Source organism: Mycteria americana, chromosome 10 (genome assembly GCF_035582795.1).
Source record: "Mycteria americana isolate JAX WOST 10 ecotype Jacksonville Zoo and Gardens chromosome 10, USCA_MyAme_1.0, whole genome shotgun sequence".
NCBI lineage: Eukaryota > Metazoa > Chordata > Aves > Ciconiiformes > Ciconiidae > Mycteria > Mycteria americana.
In genome coordinates, this window is record NC_134374.1 from 24,546,337 (window position 1) to 24,569,915 (window position 23,579).

The 23,579-nt window shown below is 42.2% G+C and overlaps 2 protein-coding genes across 6 annotated transcripts in view; one reads left to right on the forward strand and one right to left on the reverse strand.

The window, feature by feature from the left end:
- TENT5D (terminal nucleotidyltransferase 5D) overlaps nt 1-5,213 on the reverse strand; it is a 45,238-nt gene extending 40,025 nt beyond the window's left edge. For 3 of the 5 annotated variants that reach the window (XR_012777346.1, XR_012777345.1, XR_012777343.1), the window contains exons 1-3: nt 4,779-5,213; nt 840-961; nt 3-251 (exon numbers count right to left, since the gene is read on the reverse strand). The gene's annotated coding sequence lies outside the window, so the exon portion shown is untranslated. The remainder of the gene's footprint in view (nt 1-2; nt 252-839; nt 962-4,778) is intronic. The other 2 variants (XR_012777344.1, XM_075513423.1) reach the window with 2 other exon arrangements.
- On the forward strand, nt 5,171-14,845 carry CHMP1B (charged multivesicular body protein 1B). Its single transcript, XM_075513425.1, has 8 exons — nt 5,171-5,330; nt 8,139-8,236; nt 8,977-9,123; nt 9,812-9,880; nt 10,258-10,365; nt 11,383-11,426; nt 12,291-12,363; nt 13,378-14,845. The coding sequence occupies exons 1-8, from the start codon at nt 5,315-5,317 to the stop codon at nt 13,420-13,422; spliced, it is 600 nt and encodes a 199-aa protein (XP_075369540.1). The 5' UTR covers nt 5,171-5,314; the 3' UTR covers nt 13,423-14,845.
- The last annotated feature ends 8,734 nt before the right edge of the window (nt 14,846-23,579 follow it).

The following is a 23,579-nucleotide window of genomic DNA, read 5'->3' on the forward strand; positions in this document are numbered from 1 at the left end:
ACCTTTTCTGAACACCCTATTTATGAAGAATACAGAGACACGTGTTTAGGACCGAGAGATAAGTTCATCCTCATGAAGAAAAAGTGTGATTTCATGTCTGAAAGCTTAGCTAGCTATGAAGTAATAAATCAGCATTTTTTTCCAAAGCATTCTGATATCTGAAGAAAGCCTCCTCTGACGGAAGTAGTGAAGATCAACCTTCTCAGCATCATCCAGTTTTCACCACTTCTAACAGCTTCCAGTTACCAGCCCTAAGACATTAAAAGCCTATACTCAGTTAGGAAGAAAAATCAGAATCTTAATATCCATTTGTGTAACAAACAGGTGACTTCGCATTAACCAGGACTATTTGTACACTATAAAGAGTTTTATACATTCCATTTGAAAAATGCAGTCACTTCCCTACTCTGAAGGCTAATGGCACTCAAAGTGAATCAGTCAATAAACCAGCAAGAATGTTCTTCGGGTTTTAGCAGGATTAAGCTAGTTATGTTAGCTAGAAAGATTTGTTAAAGAAAAAAAAGCCCTAGTCTGATAGTTTATTTCATCTAACTTAAATGATGAATGAAACCTAAAATCCTCCATGGAAGACCAGGTCTTGAAGAGAAAAACATCTTGGCCTAAGTCTAAGTGCAAGCTATACTCTAAAATACAGCGCATTTAACTCTGAGAACCATTGTTACATCTACCCTGTAGCAAGCAAAGTCTGGCTGTGAAAAAGTTAGGGTTTGAACTTAGGGAGCAGAACGTGTTCGGTATGAGTAACAATACTTCTAGCTTTTAGATTGAGCAGCTGTCAGTTTTGAATTAAGTCAAGTGTTATCAGAAATTAAGCTTACAACACTTCTCAGATGCGGGATGTCAAGACTGTATCACTTTCAGTCACCAGATAGCAGATTTCTTCCCGTTTGCCGCTGCCAGACGAGATGAGAGTCAAACAGTAGTGACGGCAACCGTGCTTCTGGGAATGATACCGAGAGGATTATTAACTACGCCAGTGCTCTTCTGGGACAGTGACAGACATGGAGATTTACTTTATGGTTAGCTGAAAGGTAACAAATGAAGGACTCAAGAGGTCTTTTGGTATCATAAAAGATTAGAGTCCAACTCCTCAGTTGCTGCAAATGGCTGACATGCTGTTTGAAACGCCAGCAGGTGAGACTCTCGCCCTATTTATCTAAAGAAATAAAAGGCAATGAAAAAAAATTACATCTTAAAACATATAATCTGTATTTTGTATCTCACTAGGATGTATAACTTTTTACTAAAAGTATTAATTTTACTTCATCCTGTTAAAAATAGTTATTTAATTAAAAGCTGGAGGCAATCAGAAATACATTCTCTTAAAGAGATCTGAAGGGTGGAAAAAGCCCTTCAGCTAACGATACGCTTGTGAACTTTATTTTGGAAGTTCTGTTCCTATAATTATGTTCTATCTCACAGCAAAGGCAAAGGCAGAAGATCTTATTTTTTCACTCTTTTCCAGGTGCTGAACAGTTTATTAGATATGATGAACGCTGCTGTCATTTTGTTCTTTCTTTTTTGGAGGAGTGAGGCTTGGGTGGGGGTCTTTGTCTCAGAAGAGGTCTGTGCATAAAGTTATGCTGTTGTTGACACATAATACAATAAATGACAGTCCTCCTTAGTTCTTTCAAAGTTATTGGTTCAGACTCTCAGTCTTTTAATAATTAGACATCACAGCACTTACGTTAACAACTTCTGTCTGAAAGATACACCACCAGGAAAAAAACCTGCCTCTCAAGATATCAGAGTGACTCAGCAAGGTGACTCAAGCAAATAATTTAACTTGCCGGAGGAATTACCACTTATTAAAGCAGACTGTCACGAGCTTATAAAATGACATCTCCAGCAATTCAACAGTGAAGACAACTCACGTTTGATCTGCGTGTTCCAAGTGACCTGAAGAGAAATGTTGCACGCTTAGTGGGGTATCTTCTACTTAGGTATACCAAAATACGTGCAATAAACTGCAGATTTTTGGAACTTTTTGATAAATATGATAAAAATACAGTTTGGTATCAAATGCTTGTACTAAAGGCTTTGTATAGGTCATCCTTGGGGCTGGGAAGAAGATTAAGGTCTCTTTTCTTCAGAATATTAACCTTATTCCTGTGAACATTTGCACTAACTGCAAGTCAGTGAAAGCTCTTCTGGTAACTCCAGCGGGTGTTAAATCAGTATCTTTTTGCAGGTTATTTCTCTTTTTCTCAATGTATTAAAATTCTGCAACTTGGTCTAGTTCTATTCTGTTCAGCCTCAAAGGGAAGACCAGAGATTGCTCTATCCCAGAATAGCCTACAGCTGCAGGTAGGACATAATGCGGGGAATTCAGTGGAGGGACACAAAATTCATAGAAATATTGCATGGGATTTATAGATCATTTAATTATCTTCATGGAATAACATTCTGCTTCCTTTGAAAAGTAATTCCACTGGTTTCCTTTGCTATTGGAAGACAGAAAAGAGTAGCAACAGAAAAATCTGATGGTACAAGTTTTCAGTGTTTCCTCAGTGCATCAGAATTTTGTGTTATTTCCTTGTCAAGTTTAAAATTTATTACCACTAAAAAAGTATCACAGTATATTAATATTGTATTCCATTATATTTGAAATGAAACTTAACACCATATCCTCAGAGGGGATAATCTTAAAAATAGAACAGAATTTTTTAATGAAAGTATAAATAAATTACAGGTAAGGCCAATACAAAGCTTTAGTCTATGTTATCCTTCCCCTACATACATCAAGATTTCATGTACGTGCATGCATGTATAGACACAAATACATACATATGTGACGTGCTGTATAATAACCTAGCTTTAGCCAAAAGTGCAGTAACATAAACTACAGCACTATGCAGCAATTGAACACATATTTATCTTTAAACTTCTGAATCAGTCCCATTGCTCTTTTGGTTTGCTTGAAGATTGTTTACAGAAGCTTAAATACATTTTACGGTTTCGGGAGCCAAGGATATATACTTAGCAACAGGTAGAAAAAAATAGTGGTATAATGTGCTTCCCTGCCTTCTTAGTCTGGTTACATACTTTCTTTATGTTATAATTTTAAAATAAAAACATAAATATATTTTATATTAATCCCTCTTGATATAAATAAAAATATTCTGAGCTATTCTGAAACTTGGCATATAGTATTTCTGTGTCAGAATCGAACTGGAAATATCAAATCAGCATTTTTAGCTATTTTTGGGGGGAGAAAAAAAGAAGGCATATCTAATCAACTTTTTCATCTTTTCCAAACCAAATAAATATAATCCTGATTTTTTAACAAATACTTATCTGATATGTTCAAATCTTGAGTTTAAATTCTCACTAGTAAGATCCTCACTCCTCAGTTGTTATTATTATTACATGCTTAAACTTACACACAATGAGTTGGTTTATTAGCACCCCTAGGATGACACAGGGCGCCCTTCATTAAGCCTGTTCGTCAGGGTCTACAGGACCGGGACTTTAAATCGCATCTCCTTAGAAGAGGGATCCCATTTTATTTTGGTTGAGGCCATATTTAGCGGGGATGTTATTTAAACTGGGGAGGAACAGTGAGGCAGCAACCTTTGCTCAGGTTGGTATGTTCTCGGTAGAAAGGTGAGAGCTGGTTGTGAAGAACTGCAGATAGTGAGCGACTGGCCAAAAAAATCGCGGGTTAAATTCAGTGCAGATATACGTGGAGAAAAGAAATCCAATTTCACAAATAAAACAAAGGTTCTGAGCTGCTTGTTACAATTTAAGGACAAGTGTTGGGTTATGATGGAATTGAGTAGACTATTAAGAACCTCTATGAAGAAACAGAGAACAAAACGGAAAACAATATTATCAACAAAACCAACACAATTTTATATGAAACCATTTCTCTGCAAGAAATGAAGCACGGAAAATGCTCATAATGAAGCCAGACTGAAAAAGCAACGGCTAAGGGTGTTTTCCAGAAATTTCTACAGAACAGTGAGTGTCACCAAAAAGGTGACTAGGGAATGACTGCTTACTACCCCTCCTGACAATGAACTGAGATGCTGTAATGGAACTGGCCAAGAGCAAGTTCAAAGCCAGCAGTGGTACTTCCCACGACACACTGGAACCATTCAACGCAGGACATTTAGGATGATGGAATTTTTCACGAATCTGAAGCCTGAGGTGTAAAACGCATCAAGCCATTGAATTCAGGACGGCGCAGAAACTCGTGGCTCAGGAGGTACCTCTGTCACCAATGTCTGGGTGCTTGGAGAGTCCCCTGGGGAAGCGTCACTCCATGCTTGCCCTGTCCTTACGCTGCTCTCCAGGTGCCTGTCCTCAGCAGCCAGACGTGGGTTCTGCTTTGGCTTAGTGTGTGCTTTTACACTCTTATGGTATTCACCAGCACGCAGATGTACATGTAAGCTGTTCAAAGTTACGTATCAAGTTTGTTGATCTCAGATCTAGAACTTTTTATACCAGTATCTCCCCTTGAAAACAATTACTAACATCCTTTGCATTTTTTCCTTTAATGACTGCTCGCATCTTCCTCTGTGAAGTGCACTAACTCCCTTCAATTCCTGCAGGTGCTCTACATACACGTTAAATAGCCTCCAAATATTACAAAGCAAAATTTACTGTTTTTGATGTCTTTATAAATGGATACCTAAGAGCTAAAACAGCTGCTGGACGAAGTCATTTCTACCTGCCCTTGTGTCCAGGTTGTGGGGGCACAGCAGCCAAAGCCACGGTAAACCCCTCACCCCACCGTCCTACCGCTTTCTCACCCATTATCTTCCAACCCTACTGCGTTCGTGCTTCGTGTTTGTGCTTTCCACTGCAGGCAGAACAGCTGCTTCCCCGCCGCTGAGGCTCTCGGCGCTGCCGGGCCTGCTGCTAAGAGGGGCCTTCCACCCCACCCCACCCCACAGGCGGCCGAGCCCGGGGTCCCGCTCCCGGCAAGCGGCCTGCCCGTCCAGGCCGGAGGCTGCACAGCCCGGCCCTTCCCCGTGCTAGTGATGGCGGCGGGGGAGCCGACAGAGAACCGGCTGAGGGAGAGCCAAGGAGAGGAGCCGAGGGAACGGCCCTGAGGAGACGGGCGGCCACGGGCGGCCGCGCGCGCACACCCGCGCGCTCCCGCCCCCGCCCCGTGACCGGCAGGGCCGCGCACGCGCGCCCCCGCCCCGTCGCGGCTGCGCGTAGCGGGGCGGGGTAGCCGGAAGCCGGAGCCGCGACAGCGCCGGGCGAGGGGACGAGCGCCGGCCGCAGCGTCGCGCCCCCTCCGCTCCCCTCCGCCGGGCCGGCCGCGGAGCCGCCCGCCGCCATGTCCAACATGGAGAGTATCCTCGGGGCGCGGGGATCGTCCGTGCGCCCCCGCCGTGGGGCGGCGCTGCGGGACGGGGGCGGCGCGGAGCCCCCTCGGTCGTCGGTACCGCGGCTGCGGCCGCTCCCGGTCACTGTTGGCGCCCTGGGGCTGGCGGCGCGGAGGCCCGGCGGGCGGCGGGCGGCCCTCACGGGGTGGGGGCCCTCACGGGGCGGGGGCCGTGGCCTGGGCTGGGCTGGGCTGGGGGGAGGCCCTGGCGCGGCGCGGGGCCCGGCCTGGGCTCGGTGCGGGCCGGGCCAGGCCGAGCTGAGAGCCGGCGCTTCTGGGGCCGGTGCCTGCTCCCGGGCGGGCGGGGGGTGGCGTGCGAGGCCTCTCCGCCCGGGGAGGAGCCCCCGAGACGCGACAGCGTGCGGTGGGAAGGAGGAGGAAGCGAGTCCCTTCCCTCATCGCGGCGGTCGGTGGTCGCTGGGGGAGCGGGGCGGCGCCGTGGGGGACAGGGGCCTCGCTTCAGAGGGCCTCTTCCAGGAGGAGGAGGGCTTCTGTGGCACCAGTAGGAGCTGTGCTTTCCAAATGTGGGGGCTGCTGTGCTTTCCAAATGTGGGGGCGGCCCTCCGTGCGTGGATGGAGAAGGGAGTGGGAAGTTCAGTTTCTCTTTCCAAGGCGAGATCAGCTAACCTTACCTGGGGGCGAGGAGGGGGAAGGCGGTCTCGCCTCCCCCAGGGCTGCCGCGCACAGAGGGGCAGCCCAGTCCCTGGGGCAGAAAATGCAATTTGCGGTGTAGAGTAGTGCAGATTGTGCACCAGGGACATCTGACATGCCATCCATCCAGCGCTGCGTATAGACTGGAACAATGTCAGCAAGGCTAGCTCCTCAGCTGTCCCCCCAAACAGTGACTGCCGTCAGCTGAACAAACCTGGCTGCGTTTCCTGCTGTTGAAAATTACAGGGGAAATTTTACAGGGGAAACTTGGAAAATTACATGCGAGGAAAACGCTTATGGGCAAATTTAAACTTTCTTGCTGTATAAAACTGTCTTAATGCGCTGGGGCAAAAAAAGCCTGAAGGATTACAGAGGTCTTGGTGTGGCTGAAGTGTGCTGGCAGTGTTTGGCGTTGCTGGTTGTTATGGTGGGGACTGACGGGAGTGCTGGAGCGGGTGACTGTGAGTCACGGCTAATGGTGGAAGTTCGGTTTCACTCCGGTTAGGGCTCATGGAGAAAGACACTTCAAGGGAGGGGCGAGTATGTGCTCATCATGGGATGGAAGAGCTGTGGAGGTGGCAGGGTGAGCTATTTTAGTGTCGAAGGTAAATGCCCCAAGTGAGTAACTGAGGAAGTTATTTCAAAATAAACTGCTCTGAAATGCTGTTTCAGTGTAATCGGTGTAAATAGGTGATGTCATGTTTTATCTGGTTGTTCTGGTCTCTGACCTGAAGTATACTTGAACGAACAACCTAAAGGTATTTTCCTGTTTGGTGAATTATCTAATCTGTGGCTCAGTGCAATACGCTTACTGCTGCTGAAAGGGATGGTGACTTAGGTTTTAAAGCAAAGAAATACAAATACAAGCAGCAATTTTAGTGTTACTGGTAGCTACCTGAATAGATATCCTAGATGTATAGGCAGAGCCATTGCCTTTTTGTAGCCTGCTTGTGATGGTTATAGGGCAGGATAACAAATATGTCAGCAGACTTCCTAATGTCTTCACGTTGCCGTTAGAGCTCTAAGATGCATGGCTGGACTTTAAATGAAAAAAAAAAAACAGTTCTGGAATAATTTATATACTTGAAATATTAAAGAAACCTCAAGTACCTCATAATGTTTAGCTTTATGTGCTTCCACTTAACTGTGAAGCATCTTAGTACTTGCTGTGTCTTCCTCTTGGGATATCAAAAGGTGGCATGAAAGAAGCCTGTAAAGCTTTGTACTTCCATTTTGTTTGAGAAAGACTGATATTATTTGGAGGCTTTCATCAACAGTATTTTAAGAGTATGGTTTTTTACTTGTTATTTTTATGGCACATACTTTATTCTCTGTCAGTAACAGTTTAATGCAGTCATTCTAAGTCACTGTGAAGGCTTGTTCTACTGTATTCTTAGACCTTTCAGCTCAAGCAGGACTTGAACTTTCCAAAAAGAAAAGTTTCTCTTGCTGACTGAAGTATTCTTTCCCCAAAAGCCTGACAGCTCTGTCATCTGAGACCCCAGAATCACTCACATGACCCCGGGCTGGGAGGCTGCTCTGTGAAGGAGCTGCACGAGCGATTTAAGCCCAAGATCATGCTGCGGCTTGAAAGGGCAGCCCTGCCTCCCAGTCTGTACCTGGGCACTGTCAGCCAAGCCAGTTTGCAATTACGCTGTTAATTTGTCTGTTGTTCCTCGGTGGCTTTTTTTTTCGGATGGGGAGGTTCCAGGCAGGCCAGTAAACCGCACTTCATTTCACTGAGAGTCAAGAACTCTGGGTGTGTGAGTGAAAGTAGCTGGCAGACTAAGACTTTCAGTTCCTCTTGGGGGAGGTTTGGTTTGTTGTATTTATCAGTCTGAAGTCGGTTTGATGTTAAATAGAGCCTGTTTGGGATCTGAACTTACGTTTTATGGCCTTACATTTTAGAACCCAGATGATAAGTGGCATTATAATTGTAAAGAAGCTTCATAGGTCTCCTTATTGTGTGAATTTCAAGGCCTTACTCAAATTACATTTTCCAAGTTTTAATATCACTAACGGGGAAACACAGTGTACGCTAGGTTTGGTAGCACTTCAAACAGGAGAGCAAAATACTACGATGAAAGGATTGATCCTGTTCTTGAACCCTTAACTTGCACTGCAGAACACCTGTTTAATTTGAAGTTTGCTGCAAAGGAACTCAACAGGAACTCAAAAAAATGCGACAAAGAAGAAAAGGCTGAGAAAGCTAAAATTAAGAAGGTAAGCAGTGGGTCTGAAACAGGCTCCTTAGATCTGTTGTTTACATATTATAACAGGAAAATACCTGGTGTTTTTACCATTTTCCTGGTATGCATGCTAATATTACTGTGGTAGATGCTTGTGATATAAAATATATGACTATAAGCCTTCCCATACTTAGGAATAAATGGGAGGATACATTCTTGTGTATCCTCTTGTGCAGCTTGTGGCATTTGCTTCCTGAGAAAATTGTCTTATATGTGTTTTGTTAGAGACTGTTGTTCTCAAAGTTAAAAATATTTAATCTTAATGTTTATCATCTTGTATTAAAAGGGCTTATGAAGAGGAACTTTAAAATAGTTTTTGAGTCCTTGAAGTAGTATAGAGAGAGACTAAATTTATTTGACTGTATTTTTGTCCATGAAATACAACTATATCAACTGTATCTGTGTTTGGGTCTTGATACTGAAAACGTTTTTAGGAATGAGAAAAGTATGCTTGTGTAGCTCTGTAAAACCTTCTACTTGAAGTGTGTGATAGATACCTTCCTTGGAAACAAGTTAGGGGTTCACATCTTGAAAAAGTTTGAGAAATAATGGGGGAGGAGGGAGGGTTTTATTTTCTCTTTTAATACAAAAGATATTGTGATGAATTGGTGCCTATTTCAAAAATGAAATAGGCTATTCGGAAATCATGTCTACAAGAACTGGGAAGGTTAAAATGCTTTTTCTCTCTCTTCCCCCCGCCCCTCCCCCCAACAGGCAATTCAGAAGGGTAACATGGAAGTCGCACGAATACATGCGGAAAATGCAATCCGCCAGAAGAATCAAGCCATCAATTTCTTGCGCATGAGTGCCAGGGTAGATGCTGTAGCAGCAAGAGTTCAGACTGCAGTGACAATGGGCAAGGTAAGTCTGTTTTCACAAATCAGTTGCAAGGATGAGACCTGTGATCTTCTTAGAAGTGACTTAATTCTATCTATAATGAGCTGAAAAGTTTCTGTTTCGGTTTCAGATGTAGCCAGTAGTAAATCAGGTACTGGAATCGCCCTGGCAGCTGCTCTTCAGAAATAGATTGCTATCCACTATGTTTTGTAGCTGGTAACTTCTGTTAGCTGTTACTATTCATGCTCCTAAGGATGCAGTGTGTTGTGCTGGTTACACTGTTAAGATTATTTTGCAAAGATACCGCTACACTTCCAAATACATAAAGTCATGGTGTAGGACATGTGATTCCAGAGATCTTTTTTAGCTCTACTTACTGTACTGCTCTTCAGCCAGAGTTTATTCTGTCATGTGATCTGTATACAAAATATATCCCTTAATTTTTGACAGGTCTGGAGACCCATGAAAGTTAATGCCATATACGTCTCAGTTTTTAGTGAGTTTCAGCTCAGAATGCATATTTCAAGTGGTTGAGTTAATTTATAGAATTTGAAATGGTGGGAACTATAAAAAAAAAAGTGGTGTTCTAGATGGCAATAGTGTGTGCCCTGCTATTTGAGACTGTAGAAACTCTGTGGATAGACATAAGAGAGCTTGGTAAGAAACTGCTCATTTTTCTTTCTTTGTAATAATTTCCTTTACCTCATTTCAGGTAACAAAGTCGATGGCAGGGGTAGTTAAGTCTATGGATGCCACGCTGAAGAGCATGAACTTGGAAAAGGTAAATAGATACTTACTTTTCTTGGAGGTGCACATCACAAGCAGAAAGGGCAATGGACACACGTTTGAAAAAGGGAAATTCCAATCAACAGAAAAGGTTTTGCAGTGAGGTTGGTAGATTCCGGAACAAGTTGCCCAGTGTGGTTGTGAAGTCCTCATAAATGGAGATGCTCAGAACTTGTCTGGACAGGGCGCTGACCAACCTGCTTGAACTGCAGTGTTAGATCAACTTCAGAGTTGATGCTGGGAGGGGGACAAGCTTCTGATCTCCGGAAGCTGCTTGCAGCTTTTGTTGTAGCGTGATTCTGGTTTTGCCAGTTCAGATATATTTCTCGTCCGTTACCTGCAGGTCATTGATTTGATTCATATTTTTAATAGATATCTGCACTAATGGATAAATTTGAGCATCAGTTTGAAACGCTAGATGTTCAGACACAACAGATGGAAGACACAATGAGCAACACTACTACGCTAACAACGCCACAAGTAAGAATAGTAATGTTTTTTTTTAAAAGGTGATCTTAAATTATGTTTAAACTGTGTGGAAATGTCTGATTCTCTTCTTTCTGCCTACTTTAAGACATAGCAGCAACTGGAGCCTTTTCACTTTTGCTTTGTGCTTCTTTGTGATGAAGAGACTATTTCAAATTATAGTCACAAGTACAGAGGATCACATATATGCATTTTAGTCTATGTCACTGTTATATAGCAGGCTTTATTTCAAATCATATCTTGAAAACTTTAACCCTCCTACTGAATAAGCAGCGTTTTGATGAGTTCTTAATGAACTTCTGAACCAGAAGACACTGCAGCATTAATTATCAGGGCAGAATAACGCTATAAGAAAATCAATAGTTCTCACTCACTGATGTTAACAAAATGACATTAGTCAGCATCAAATTAGTACTATGTGCAGTGGAAAGGTTGTAATTACCTACTTTTGATTTATGGACGTGTGTGTACTAAAATAAATTCTTAAACAGTGCTTTACATAGTTAAGAATTCCTAGTACCTACCCCCTTGTGCTATTCCATAAGGGCCTAAATGTGCTATTCCAACAGAAGTTTTCTCAGAGAGAAATTTACTGGAGACAGTGCTTTGTAAATAAAATAAACAACCCTAAACCCCAACCCAATAAACCAAATGTATTGGAGATGGGCTTTTTTCCATTTTGTGCAAAGCAGTGTTTTAGTGGCTAATAATCAGCAGTTGATAACACTTAAAATATTCAAGTATACGTTTGGGTTTTTTATAGATAAGTTTAATTCTTTAGAAGCATTATTTCAGAAGCTAGAGTTCAATTAATAGTTTAGCAGGCTGGGCACCTCTTCTCATTATTTTTGGGTTCATATGGGGCCCTCTGGTGGTTAAGCACAAAAGTGTTCTGTGAGAGACATTTGCCTTTAAATCAGTTTTGTTTACTTCTGTTCTCTCAAGATTTAACAGAAGAGCTTGTCATAAACTACGCTATGTGGCAATCAATTTTTGTTTTCTTTACCCTAGAACCAAGTGGATATGCTTCTACAGGAAATGGCAGATGAAGCAGGGTAGGTAACATTTTGAGTGACTATTTCTTGAATAAATCTTGGTTCCAACAACCCTTCCGGGTTAACTTGAAGGTCAGATACCCTTGTTTTATATGTGCTTGTCTCTTCGAAGCAGAGAAGAATCACAATTTTCCTTTCACCTCTGGGCATCGTTCTCATAATAGTATAGTTGCCAGTATTTCACTCTGTTTTCACTCAAAGCTGCTGTGACTGTCAGGATGCAGGGGTGGTTGCGCAAAAGCCTAAAATCATATGTCACTTGTCATGTCAGGATAGCGTTTTATTATTTGCTTGGATTGGCTTTAGCATTAGCAATCCTTGCCATGTGTCTCCACACTTTTCCTCTTTTTTCCTCTCTTACCACATTAAAACTTCCTGTAGTTCTGCTTTCACAAGATAGACATTGCGAAGCAGGTCATCATGACATATTTAAGCCTTTGGGGTATACTGAAATATTTCAGAGAATTTTACTTGCCTTCTTGGTGATGCATAAATTGGAAGTGTCTCTCTGTTGGCTTGAGGATAAATACTTTTGACAAATTTTTTAGTAAAACTTTTTTTATGAGTGAATTTTTTGTCATTCATATGTATGCCATGTCTTGATATACCTCTGTTAAACAGAAATCTTGCTCAGTCCTGGTTAAGCAGAATTTATTTAGCTATTGCTGGTTATAGTATATGACTTGTCTTCTTGGTAATGAGTGAGATTTACCGATCAAGTTGTCTAATTAGTTGGAGTACAGCATTCATGGGATGCTGGTGGCCTCATGCAACCTCAGTATTGCTCTGCTTGTCAATTACTGTGCTTCTTCCTTTAGCTGCATATGCCTGACTTGGTTTTTTTGTTTTGTTTTCTCCTATTAGTCTTGATCTGAACATGGAGCTACCTCAAGGACAGACAGGTTCTGTTGGAACAAGCGTTGCCTCAGCAGAACAGGTAAACGTTGGATTCAGTTGAAATCAATGTTTCTAGAGAAATGTGATATGAGAATTAATGCTTCACTCAGTCAAAACAGGCTTGCTAAATTGTAATTAGATTTTAGCTGTCCAAAAGAAATAGTGTGTAGTTAAAACAGTCTTGCCATCAAAATAGTTTTAACAATGCATTTGTCTGCTTAGTAAATCCAGAAAGTTTAGATGGTTCAGATGTATTTTTGCATAGTTATTTCATGGAGTTCCAAGCAGTTGACTCTCCTACCTACTCCAAATCCAAGGAATCCAGCCATCTCCCATAGTATACATGGGGCCTTTGGGTTTTTCCCTTCAATGTGTGAAAGGTCTTGCGGAATCCTTTGCACTAGTTCCGTATTTGCTCTAGATGGATAGCTTAGAATTTCTTGTGCATGGGCAGATTCTGATGTCAAGGTTGCACAGATCTTTTGGTGAGTTGCTTTTCCCATTCTAGGGGAATATATTTGAGGTAATGGAAAGAGAACAGTTTATTTCTGTCATCCCATCTGTGGAGAAGGCTTTAGGGAGCCTCATCATAACTGAACAATGTTTGGGGAGCCCCAAGTATTCCACGTTCTTTGAAAAGTTCAGTTTCGCCTTGTACCAGACCCTCCAAAACAAATAGACCTACTGCTATCTTGCTGTAGCAGTTCAGTTGGATACCAGCCTTGGTCAGCCAAGGCTGCATCCACATACGGATGCAGTTCTGTAAGAGCTGATTTGCAGTTGCAAAGATGATACATAAAAAAACAAACACGACCCTGTCTCTGCTTGCTGTGTTCTGAAACTCCTTCCTAGGTATCCACTGCTGGAGATAAGATAGCTGTGTAGACCTCTGGTCTCACCTGGTACAGCCATTCTTGAGGTCTTAAGCATCTCATGTAGATAAATCTGGTTTCCTATCATCTGGACATGAGATTGCTTGACCATTGCAGGACTTTACAAAAATTAATTTTCCTATTACTGATAGCCGGTTTCTTTGTGTTTTACAATTCTGCAGGATGAACTGTCGCAGAGACTGGCCCGCCTACGTGATCAAGTTTAACAAAGCTGCAGTTCTTTGTACATGCTTTCAAAATACCCTTTCTGTAACTAACCCTTCACTACGCTAGAAAGGTGTATACACTATGGCTTAGGTGTTTGAATATTTGTAATATAGGGTACTTCACTCCTAGCTTGCTGCTCTTTCTAAATACAGTAAGTAACCCAAAAATATCAGCTCTCTAATGTCCTTTTCTGTACATTTTGAAGTTGATATATTTTTCGCAAGCTTTTTTCATAAAATCAAGTTGATATTCTAAGTCAGCTAGTAATGTTGGTACATGCTAGCTAAAAGCAAAGCAGAGTGTCACTGATATATATTTTAAATTATGAAGTGATTTTTTTAAATTATGAGAACTGTTTATGGTTGGAGGACTGATGTATTCAGTTCAGATGACTGTTGTAGATAACTTTCTTACACAGCCAAACTCTTGGAACATGCAAAGGTGGACAGCATGGACTTCATGGAAAATACGCTTGTTAAAACTAAGTGGACCTCAGTCTGGGTTTTTTAGTCTTTTAAAGGTGGGGTAATTGTGCTGAAATTAGTTGTTCAGTTAAAAAATGAGCTGTTTTCATATAATTGGGAACTTGTATGGTGTCATCACTTTAGTACAGGAGGAATAAAATACATTTTTCAACTCTTTGTCAGTTCTGTTGAATGTTGCAGCTTGCTTGTTTTTTAATGCCAAGTGCTGTAGCTTCTCCGTTTTGCTTTCTTCTCAGTATCCTGGGGTGCAGCCAGTTATGCCACTCACCTCTGTTTCTGCTAACATAACATCTAGTTCCTGTTAATAGGGAACTCACGCTACCCATTTTTTTTTAGGTTCAGGCTGAGAAGCCTTATATGAAGTAACTGAAGCCTCCATTCCTTCTTACCCTGTCTTTGGTTTTAATCTAGTCACTTTTTTTATACGTAAGGGCAAGTCTTGTGATCATATTCCACACTTCGGTATTCTTCCATAGATGAAAAATACAGAAGTGCTCTTCCTCAGGTTCAGATCTTCACAGTCCTCCTTCGTGAGTCAAGGTCCCAACCCTGTCTTCCCTAACCGGGGTGCTCCCTTAGATCAGCTTTTCCTCCTCTGCCCCTCACAACAGGTGAGCAGTAGCCGAGTAGAACAGGCCAGCTCAGTCAAAGGGGCAGGTTATGCTGGATTAAGAACAGCTACTTTATTTTGTAAGGTGTAATATTGTTCTCTGCAGATAAAATAACATGATTTGTAATGTTGCAGTGGTATGGAGAAGCTAGTTTGTTTTAGTGATCCCTTTGTATTTCTGCACGGTAAGAGAGAATCTGCTGGCTGCTTTCAGTATCTTCAAACTCTGGCTGCAGTTGTGAAGTAAAGAAATGGTTGTAGAAATTTGTAGCTGAGACTTCTTGTGATGTGTTGTGATAAACAATGATGTTAAAATTCTCTTTCTGACTTTTTGGGCTTGTTTTTTCGTTTTATCTTTGTAGGGGTGAGGGAAGGTGTGAAGCACTAGACTTAGAATTAGTTCTTAATTCGCTGGTGTTCAGGATCACGTGGGTTTTCCAGTGTTGGGGAAATATTTAAGAAAAAAAATACTTCACTTCTATTAGTCAAGCAGGATTTTTTCAGTGAAAACATGCAAAAATGATGAAACATTTGAGAGCAGTTTCAAACTATATTTTGAATGTGTTATTCAAATCACTTTGAAGGTTTAGCAGGATGTTACTTACTGAAGTATTCAAGGCCACTGTGAAGATAAGATAGACAAAACAACCTAAAATGTGGAATCGTGTATCTCGCACTGGCAGCCTAAACTAAAACGATTTGTTTAAAATGTGGTCTTTTCACTTGTTCCCATTTATTTTCAGTGCAGCTTTCTTTTAAACATCTTGAATGTTCCTCCTGTAAATAGGAGAAACTGGAAGGTGTTTAAAAACCATGTACTCGCATCTGTAGTCTTGGTACAATCCTGTCAAATTATTAATAAAACATCTTGGGAAAGGGACTATATAGTCCTTTTTTGTTTCCTAGCTCCTTCTGAACAATTTAACAAAAACAGAATGGTAAATCTATGCAACCAGGTTACCCGCAACCGTGGTAACTGCTTGTGTGTGTGCCTTTGCCTTGCTGAACTTACTTGATTTTTTTGATACTCGGTTACTTCATATCTCATGATAGGATTGGAAAGTTACTGTTGTGCAATAAATCCACATCTGCGTTTACTTTGCGGTTGCTTGTTGATGGAGCTGTACCATAAACTGCTGAGCTTTTCAGTGTTTGATATTAGACAGCTTCAGCTAGCTCGTCTGGCTTATTTTAATGTTAAAGGTTATGCAGCTTTTACACTGTTCCTGGCCATTCTTAAACTGTTTGAGGGGACAGACAGCAGCTCTGAGATCCCGCGTGTTTGATTTTCCGAGTATGTTGCTTTGCTGTGAGCCTTGGGACTTTGGAGGAATTTAAAAATAAAGGGAGATGAGACCGATTGCTGCAAGGTAAATGTTAAATAAGCTTATCTTACAGGCTATACGCAGCCTGTTGCATAGTTTTGATCTCATCCCAGGCTTGCCAACTCCAGTACCAGTATAGATTTCCAGTATCATTTTTTAAAGGGATTAAGAAGTGAACGTAAAGGCTTGATCGACATAATTAATGTTACCTCTGTGGGACTATGATGCAAAGAGGTAGGCAGGCTTAGCTGACCCGGGGAAGAAATACGTGTTTGAAACAATGGATTTTTGCCCTGCTGACTTCACCCCGAGAATTGCTGCGTATTTCAACAGGGCCAGGATTTTGCATCGGTTACTTCTTTGTATAGATCTCCTGCCCTCTCCTGGGGAAGATGATTTCTCTTCTCTTCAGAAGCACTTGTGTATGAGAGCTGGCATTCAGAAAGTTTTAAGAGTTACATTTTGGATGTATATATTTTTCTCAAATCTTTTGGAAATGCTTAAAACTGAAAGTTACTCTTAGAGCAATATTTGAGTTTCATATCCTTCCTCCATTCAGGCTCTCCTCAACACATTTGCTTTTTTCTGAACAACCCTGGCTCCTCACTCCTACCTTGCTGGTGCTTCTTGTAAGTTGACTGTATGTGTTTGTAGAAGTTTGTTTCGTGTTAAATAAATTGTGTGCGCTCTTATGTACCTTATTACCAGCTAATATTTCAATACTTATGCTTATGAGCAGACACATCTAAAGTGAAACATTGCTTGAAATGTTGCAAGATGGCTTTGCTCGACATTTTTTTCTTTGGTTACTAAAACTGCTAGTGTGTAGTAGCATTAGTCTTCATTCATTTGAATTCCAAAACTGAAAGCCATGAAGAGCTTCAGATGAAAGGAGAGGGAAGGAAAGGAAGAACAAGAACTTTAACTTTCTTGATTGCCGTGAGATGAAATGATCGAGTTGCCTTTGTGGAGATCCTCAGAGCCAAAAATAGTGAAATTTTGTTAAATATAACCAGCAACTGTGTACAGAAATAAATTCTGAAGCTGGTGACTTAACAGAGAAGAGAATAATTTTTGTAGCTCTGGTAGAGTTCGTTTTGAAAACTGCTTTACTTGTGTGGGACAATTTGTAAATGTAACTGCAAGTGGTAAATAAAATTGTACAGACAAATTATTTCAGATGTGTTCCTAGGTTATATGGCTGTTTGCTGGTGGGGCTCAGCACATGGATAAACAAGCAGATGTCATAATGTCATCAATATTTTCCTGTGAAAAGATAATCAGAAAATTAAATCTTTATGGAGACAAAATAAGAAGAAAGTAAAGCGGGCACTACTGAAAAGATTTGGGACAACAGTTTAGGGGGTAATTAAATGTAACAACATAAAATATAATTTATTTAAAATTTTATGATTTTTTTTTTAATGTTTAGTCTGGTATGGAGTGTATTCCTCACACTTCAACATCTAAGAGGGTTTTCTATCCTTACCATATATAACAAGGGTCATGTGGAAAACTGGCAGGAGAAGGTGTGGGTTTGAGTTTGTCCTCCCCAGAGGTAAAAACCTGTTTTTATCTTCCCCTTCCACTGTTGTTTGGGAACCAGCAGAGGGAGCCTCAGGCTTTGTTTTTGCGTAGGTCCTACAGAAATAACTTTTTTTTTTTTTTTTTTTAAATTCTTAAAACAAAGGCCTTTCAGAGTCATCACTAGCTGGTTTAAGGAACTCTCTCTCCTGTGGAACCTCTGTTTCTGGGCGGTATCAAAGCTCGGTAGGACGTGCCTGTATCGGGGCTTTGATCCTTGCCCAAAAGCTGCTCTGTTGCACAAAATGCAACCTGGAAGCTCGTTGCACAGGGCCGTCAGCCAATTTGTGTCGCCATCCAGCCATCTTCGCTAAATGCACTCCAAAAAGTTTCTTTGCTGTCCTTGGATATTAATTTGGGACTTGGAGATCTACTGTTAGGAGTGCGATACTGAATAACTTTGTGCTTAAAACTTGCTGTAAATCGTTTAATTTTAAGTCCTCTTGGGTTTCTTTAGCTGTTGTGTCAATCTTCTTCTTGTTTTGTGATGATAATTCTGTTTTATACAGAAGGAAACACACCCTGCATGCTGATGGAAAATGTGGAAAATGTTTTTTAATAGAAAACTTCATTTTCTTATTAGAGGTATCGCCCATGTTGAGATTTGATTTGGTGAAGTGTTTACTTTGGTTTCGGGATTCTCTCTGTCCATATAGCGCACTGCATTTTTTGGCTTTAGCATTAGCATTCATCTATTGCAAAGGCCTGGTTTGAACTAACGGCAGCATACTGCTCAGTGCTCTCTTTTTTATTTTTTTTTGTCAAACAGTATTTTTTCAATGAAATCCCAAGAAGGGTCAGTGGCCTTACTTGTATCGGAAGCAGCTCTCTTCATTACCATTCAAATAAAGGAAAAGACCGATGCGAACAATCTGTAACTAATTTCAAGTGCCAATTGAACCTTTTTAACTTGGAAGAAGATGCAGTAAGTGAGTCTTACAGGCTTTCGCTTGACCTTTGCTACTCTTTATTAAGAAAGTCATGCTGAATCAGCTGTGATACACAGTTCAAGGTAGAAAATCAATGGGCCGTAGGTTTCCAGTTCTCTGGAAAGCTTTCCAATGTCTTCCAACGGTGCCGGCTGCTGTGAGGAGCAGCCAGAACCAGACCATCTCGCAGCAGACGGGCTGCTTTCAAGCTCGTACCTAGACAAAGGTGATTTCAGAGGATAAAAGTACTTAAATATCACATATATCTAACCCACAAGATGGTTTACCGTTGCGACGACCTATGCATATTGCTTAGGATATTCTAAACTTCTTAACTCTGAGTGAAACAATCTTTTTGCAAAGGTATAAAGCAATAAATGTTGCCTACCAACAAATGTATGTATCTGATGAGATGATAACCAGCTGAATATAACTTCCCTACTATCTGATTCATAATTGATTACGATCAATTTCTATCAAAATGAGCTGTCAGGGATAGTAAAACATTTGAAGACTTCGTTTAAAGACTATATATATACTTTTTAAACTCTTTCTTTTTTCAAAGATTAGTTTAACGTAATCCTGGAGTCTCTACACAAGATATTTCATTTTGTTCTTATCACACTCAGGACTTTGTTTCTCTGGCTGCGAAATGGGTTAATATGGGAACCATTAAGCTCTGTTTCTGTTGCTGGTGATTTTTCAGTTCCAGGTACCAGTATGAAGCCCCAACACTTGACTCGAAATGCACAGGAGAAGCAGGCAGTCCTGTTCAGAGTGTTGTAAATTAGTTCCAGTCTCGAAGAGACTGCTGGAACTAATTGATATGACCTGGAAGTGGATAAAGCCCACAACAGCAAGATCAACTTTTCCTCTAGTAATTTGACAAATAGAACCTTTTTTTTTTTTAAGTCCCATGTAGGCTACATACCTCATTTGTTCTTCTGTGATGGACATCGTTTCCGCATTGAAGTGATAATGGTTTTCCAGATTTCTGCTGATTTGTATAGCAGGTGCCTTAATTTATTAATGCCAAAAGAACGGAGAGATTCGATGGGAACAACAACAAAAAAAAGATTCCTGGCAGCAACAGTATATCAAAGTCGTTGCTTATCCAGTTACGTTGCTGTGAGTATTTGACCATAGCTTAAAAACCTGATCTCTCTATACAAAATGTATACTTCTAACAACTCTTCTGCAGAGATAATTCTATTTGTAAAGATAGCAGAAGCATCAATGTATATTAGTGGTAACTACTACGTTTAACAACGGCACTGCTTTTCATCCAAATATTTAAAAAATACACTGTATGGTAAAGATTAATCCTTACCAAACCCTGGGTTGTCTTGTTTAAAGCGGCAAATGTAGAATATTCTGGGTTTTCTTTCAAATGTAATGCTTTTGTTGAAGTTTTACAACTTCAGTTAGCCTGTGGTTAGAGTATTAAATAGACCAGGTATTCCCAAGGTCTTCATAAAGGTTTATGGTGATGTTTGGGAAATCTAGATGTTTTCTCAGGATACTATTTACCAAACCGCACAAGTATTCCTCCTCCTGCTTATAAAAGACGTGCAGGAAGAGTGGTGGTTTGCGGAGTCGCTGGATCTCATTTATTTTCTACAAGCACAAGGAAATCAGAAAATCTCGGTTTGTGCGGGGTTTGACTCTTGCAGAATAAGCTGATGAAATGGGACCTGTGCAGTGGTAGCTATTAGAAACTCTGCATTTCAGTGCCTAGTTAATATTATGAGAATAATTTTAGGCAGTCGCTGTAAGTAAATACGTGCTGCTTTCTGTACAGGCAGTGATTTGGGGAGTTTCTTTGTGCACCTCTGCTCCCAGCCCCTTCCAAGCCTGCAGCCCACCCATCCTCTCCCATCCCCGCCACCGACAAGTCTGTCGGGCTCCGCAATGGTCTCGCCGTGAATATAAACTCACCAGCAGTGACCCGAGAGAGTCCAGTCTCCTATTTATTTGTGCTCTAGCGGGATGTGAACCTTGGTCTTCGAGGGTGAAAGGTTGAGGGATGTGCGTCTTGTTTACCTGTGCTTTTCAGATAATGTTTTCTTTTAATCTATTAAGCAGACACACCATTTTGTCCCATGGCGTCCAACGGGATCACTAATGATGCGCTTAATTACTACCAAACCACGTATGAGCGAGCGATGCCAGCGGACGAGAAGAGTCAAAGCCCAGTTGTCAGCTTGGAGGAATTCAGCCAGGCTTCCCCCACCTCCCCTGTTTAATAGAAACATCTTTCACAAGAGCCCTGCAATGTCTGCCCGATTTCTACACAGCTTCAGCCATGGGATAAAGTCATATTGGATGGCTTTCATATGAACTCTGACTGATGGCTAAGGGCAAACTAGGTATTTACAAATAGGAATGAGGAGATCCCAAACTACCAATGGATTTGGAAATCCAAATATGATTCTTTTGAAAGTTATTAAAAAAAAAAAAAAAAGCCAAAACCCTATAGAAGCACGGAGTTAATGCAACCATTGTAGCCACCACTGCCTTTCAACACTGTTGAGGCTTTTTTCTTACTGAAGCTATTCTGTTTAGACATTTGCATGTCATTGCATACCAAAGAAGGCATTTGGACTTAATTTTTGGCACTGCTGCAAAACTGTTGTATACATTAATCAGCCAAGGTATACGGCTCGGTCACATGCTGCGCCGGGGCTGGTTCACAGACACAATAGGATGGAGAAGATACAGCAACACAGCTGCTAAACATATTTACCGTCGAATAGTTAGTCACACTTCTGGAGTTTTAATTGAATTACCTTTGACAGTGAACAGCAAACCTGGTGGGTGATCTACTAAATTTAACTGATGAATGGGCTCCCTAAAATCAATTAGCATCTAGGGCTGTGAGCATGAACACATCCTGTCGCTCTGCGGGGACCGGAGCGGGATCGGAATGACAGCAGCAAATGTGAGACAAAGTGAAAGCATGCATCTCCTGCCGCTGCTGACCTCTGCTACCCACATGAAAGAAAAACAGGAGTCTAACAGGAGCTGAAAGAATCTGACAGTAAATCATTTAAGCTCTGTTTTGCAGAACCGATATAGGATGCTTCTAAACTGCTTGATTAATGCTGGGCAGTATATTAAAAGCAAGATGCAGCGGAGCAAGAAGGCTCCTGCCAAGTACCAGCTCTGCACCGATGCACCGAGCTGTAAGGAATACCATCTGGTTGCTTTATTATTTTTCAGACGCCCAAGGTAGCGTGTAGCCAAGAGGAATTCGCTGTCTTCTGTCCTTCTGCTACAGTGACAGGGTCCTGTCTGTAGCCACAGAGAAGCCCTCAGTCTTTTGGACGGTTGGTTGTTATCTGAATAATCAACCGATGGCAAAAAGCAGGCTGGAGGTTCCTCTGACCTTTGCCTCGTCGCAACCCGACTCCGTGCGCCGTTCAGCTAGAGCATGTAATGAGGTACAGATGCGACAGATAGGATAATTAAATACACACAAATATTTGAGGGACTTTCAGGTTGTGGCAAACTGATGAGGGCAGAAAACTCTTGATTGGGGCTGCTATCTTTGGGTTTTGGTGGAAAGAGGGGAGGAAGAGGAGCAAACAGCACGTCAGCCTTCCTGTCTTTCACCCTGTTTTGCCGGACAACCAGATAAGCGCTTCCTCAGGAGTAAATCTGTGCAAAGGCTTGATTTATTTGGTTTGAATATTGACTTAAGTGAAGACTCCCTTTGGACTATACCACATGTGAATTTTACTTTTTTTTTTTATTGCTGAAATGAAAAGAAAAGATGTTGAGTTCCACGACGCCTGTACTGAAACCTGTCCAACAGCCCTTGCAGGCACTGGCATGGGAGACCGGGATGCAAAACCCCGCTTTCCCCAGGGGTTCCTCCCCGCATCCACCTTCCCAGGCTGGTGCCCTGGGTACCACCTTACGGGATGTTCTGGAGTCCATGTAGGGCACAGCGGGGCTTTGCTTTCCTTGCCTTCACAAGTAGATAGCATGGAGACCAAATTTTTTTTTATTTTTAAGCAAAATAGTACTTTTTAAGGAAAAATTCTCAAGGGAGCTCTGCTCGAGGGCTCTGCAGTGAGCACGGCTCTCGTGCCTACCAGGCAGGACTGGTGGAGGTGGCTCCATGCAGTTGTTGCAGGTAAATAGGAGCACTCAGCTGGTGCTGTGTCCTCAGCCAAATCTTCATCTACTCACCCCACGCTTCCCACAGGATCTGGGAGCCTGTCTAGCATCGCTAGCTCTTTGCAGAGTTAAAGTCATCCCTTCCCTCAAGGTAGACGTCACCTTGCAGCACCGACATGTTGCTTGGGGAAGGACAAAGCTAACAAGTCTCACTTGATCCTTACCAAGAGAGACCATGGCTGTGCCATCAGGAGGACGCAGTTTTGGCTGAAGGTCTTCACGGGCAGTCCCAGATCTGCGTGTCAGGAATACATCTCACCCGAGACTGCAGTTCCCAGCGGCCTCAGCTTGGTCTTAATGCAGGTTGGATTGAAGCCAGCTGGAGGGCTCCCATCAGCTCCTAACAGGCAAAAACTCAGCTAAACCCCCGGAGTTGTGCAGCAGGAAAGGTGCAACGCCATTGCCGCTGTGAATGAATGTGGGCATGGCCACCACGCTGACCTCGTACCGAGAAATAATTCCCAGCAGAGATGCTGAGGTGGGAAGCGATCTATCCTCACCTTGCACAGCGGCTCCTGATCTCACGGGAGACGTTCGCCTGCAGTATCCCGCAGCTACGGGTACCTTCTGAGCCTCCACAGCTGAGCTGAAGATCTCTTGTGAGACTTGGCACGTCTTACATCTGGCTGTAGTGCTGCGAGAAGAGCGTGGTGTTTGGGCCAGACCTGGAAAATCCTCAGCCAGGGAGATGAGAGGAGATGGGGTGAGCACCATCAGGCTGCTCAGGTGCAAGTCCTGGAGAAAGGCCAGGCTGACTCCAAGTGTTTCATCGCTGCTTTGCAAATGTGACATTTTTTTCCTGCAATGCGCTGATAAAAAAGAGGGTGAGATCCAACGTGCGCTGACACTCTGGTCTGAAGTTCGCTATAAATTACGTTGTGCATAACGCAAACGTATTTGTTAATTTAATTAATTCATAAACACCTGGCTACTGCCCATGCAGAACCGCCCAGAAACTCCTGAGCTGTGTCTGCAGCGCTTTCCCTTCTCCTCGCTTTCCTCCTCGCCTCCTTCCGGAGCCGCCCCGAGGTTTCCCGC

What these genes read in the sequence shown, in the direction of transcription:
- CHMP1B (XM_075513425.1), top strand. An exon ending in AGAAAGCTAAAATTAAGAAG is followed by an intron (nt 8,237 to 8,976) that starts GTAAGCAGTGGG and finishes TCCCCCCAACAG; the next exon opens with GCAATTCAGAAGGGTAACAT. An exon ending in CTACGCTAACAACGCCACAA is followed by an intron (nt 10,366 to 11,382) that starts GTAAGAATAGTA and finishes TCTTTACCCTAG; the next exon opens with AACCAAGTGGATATGCTTCT.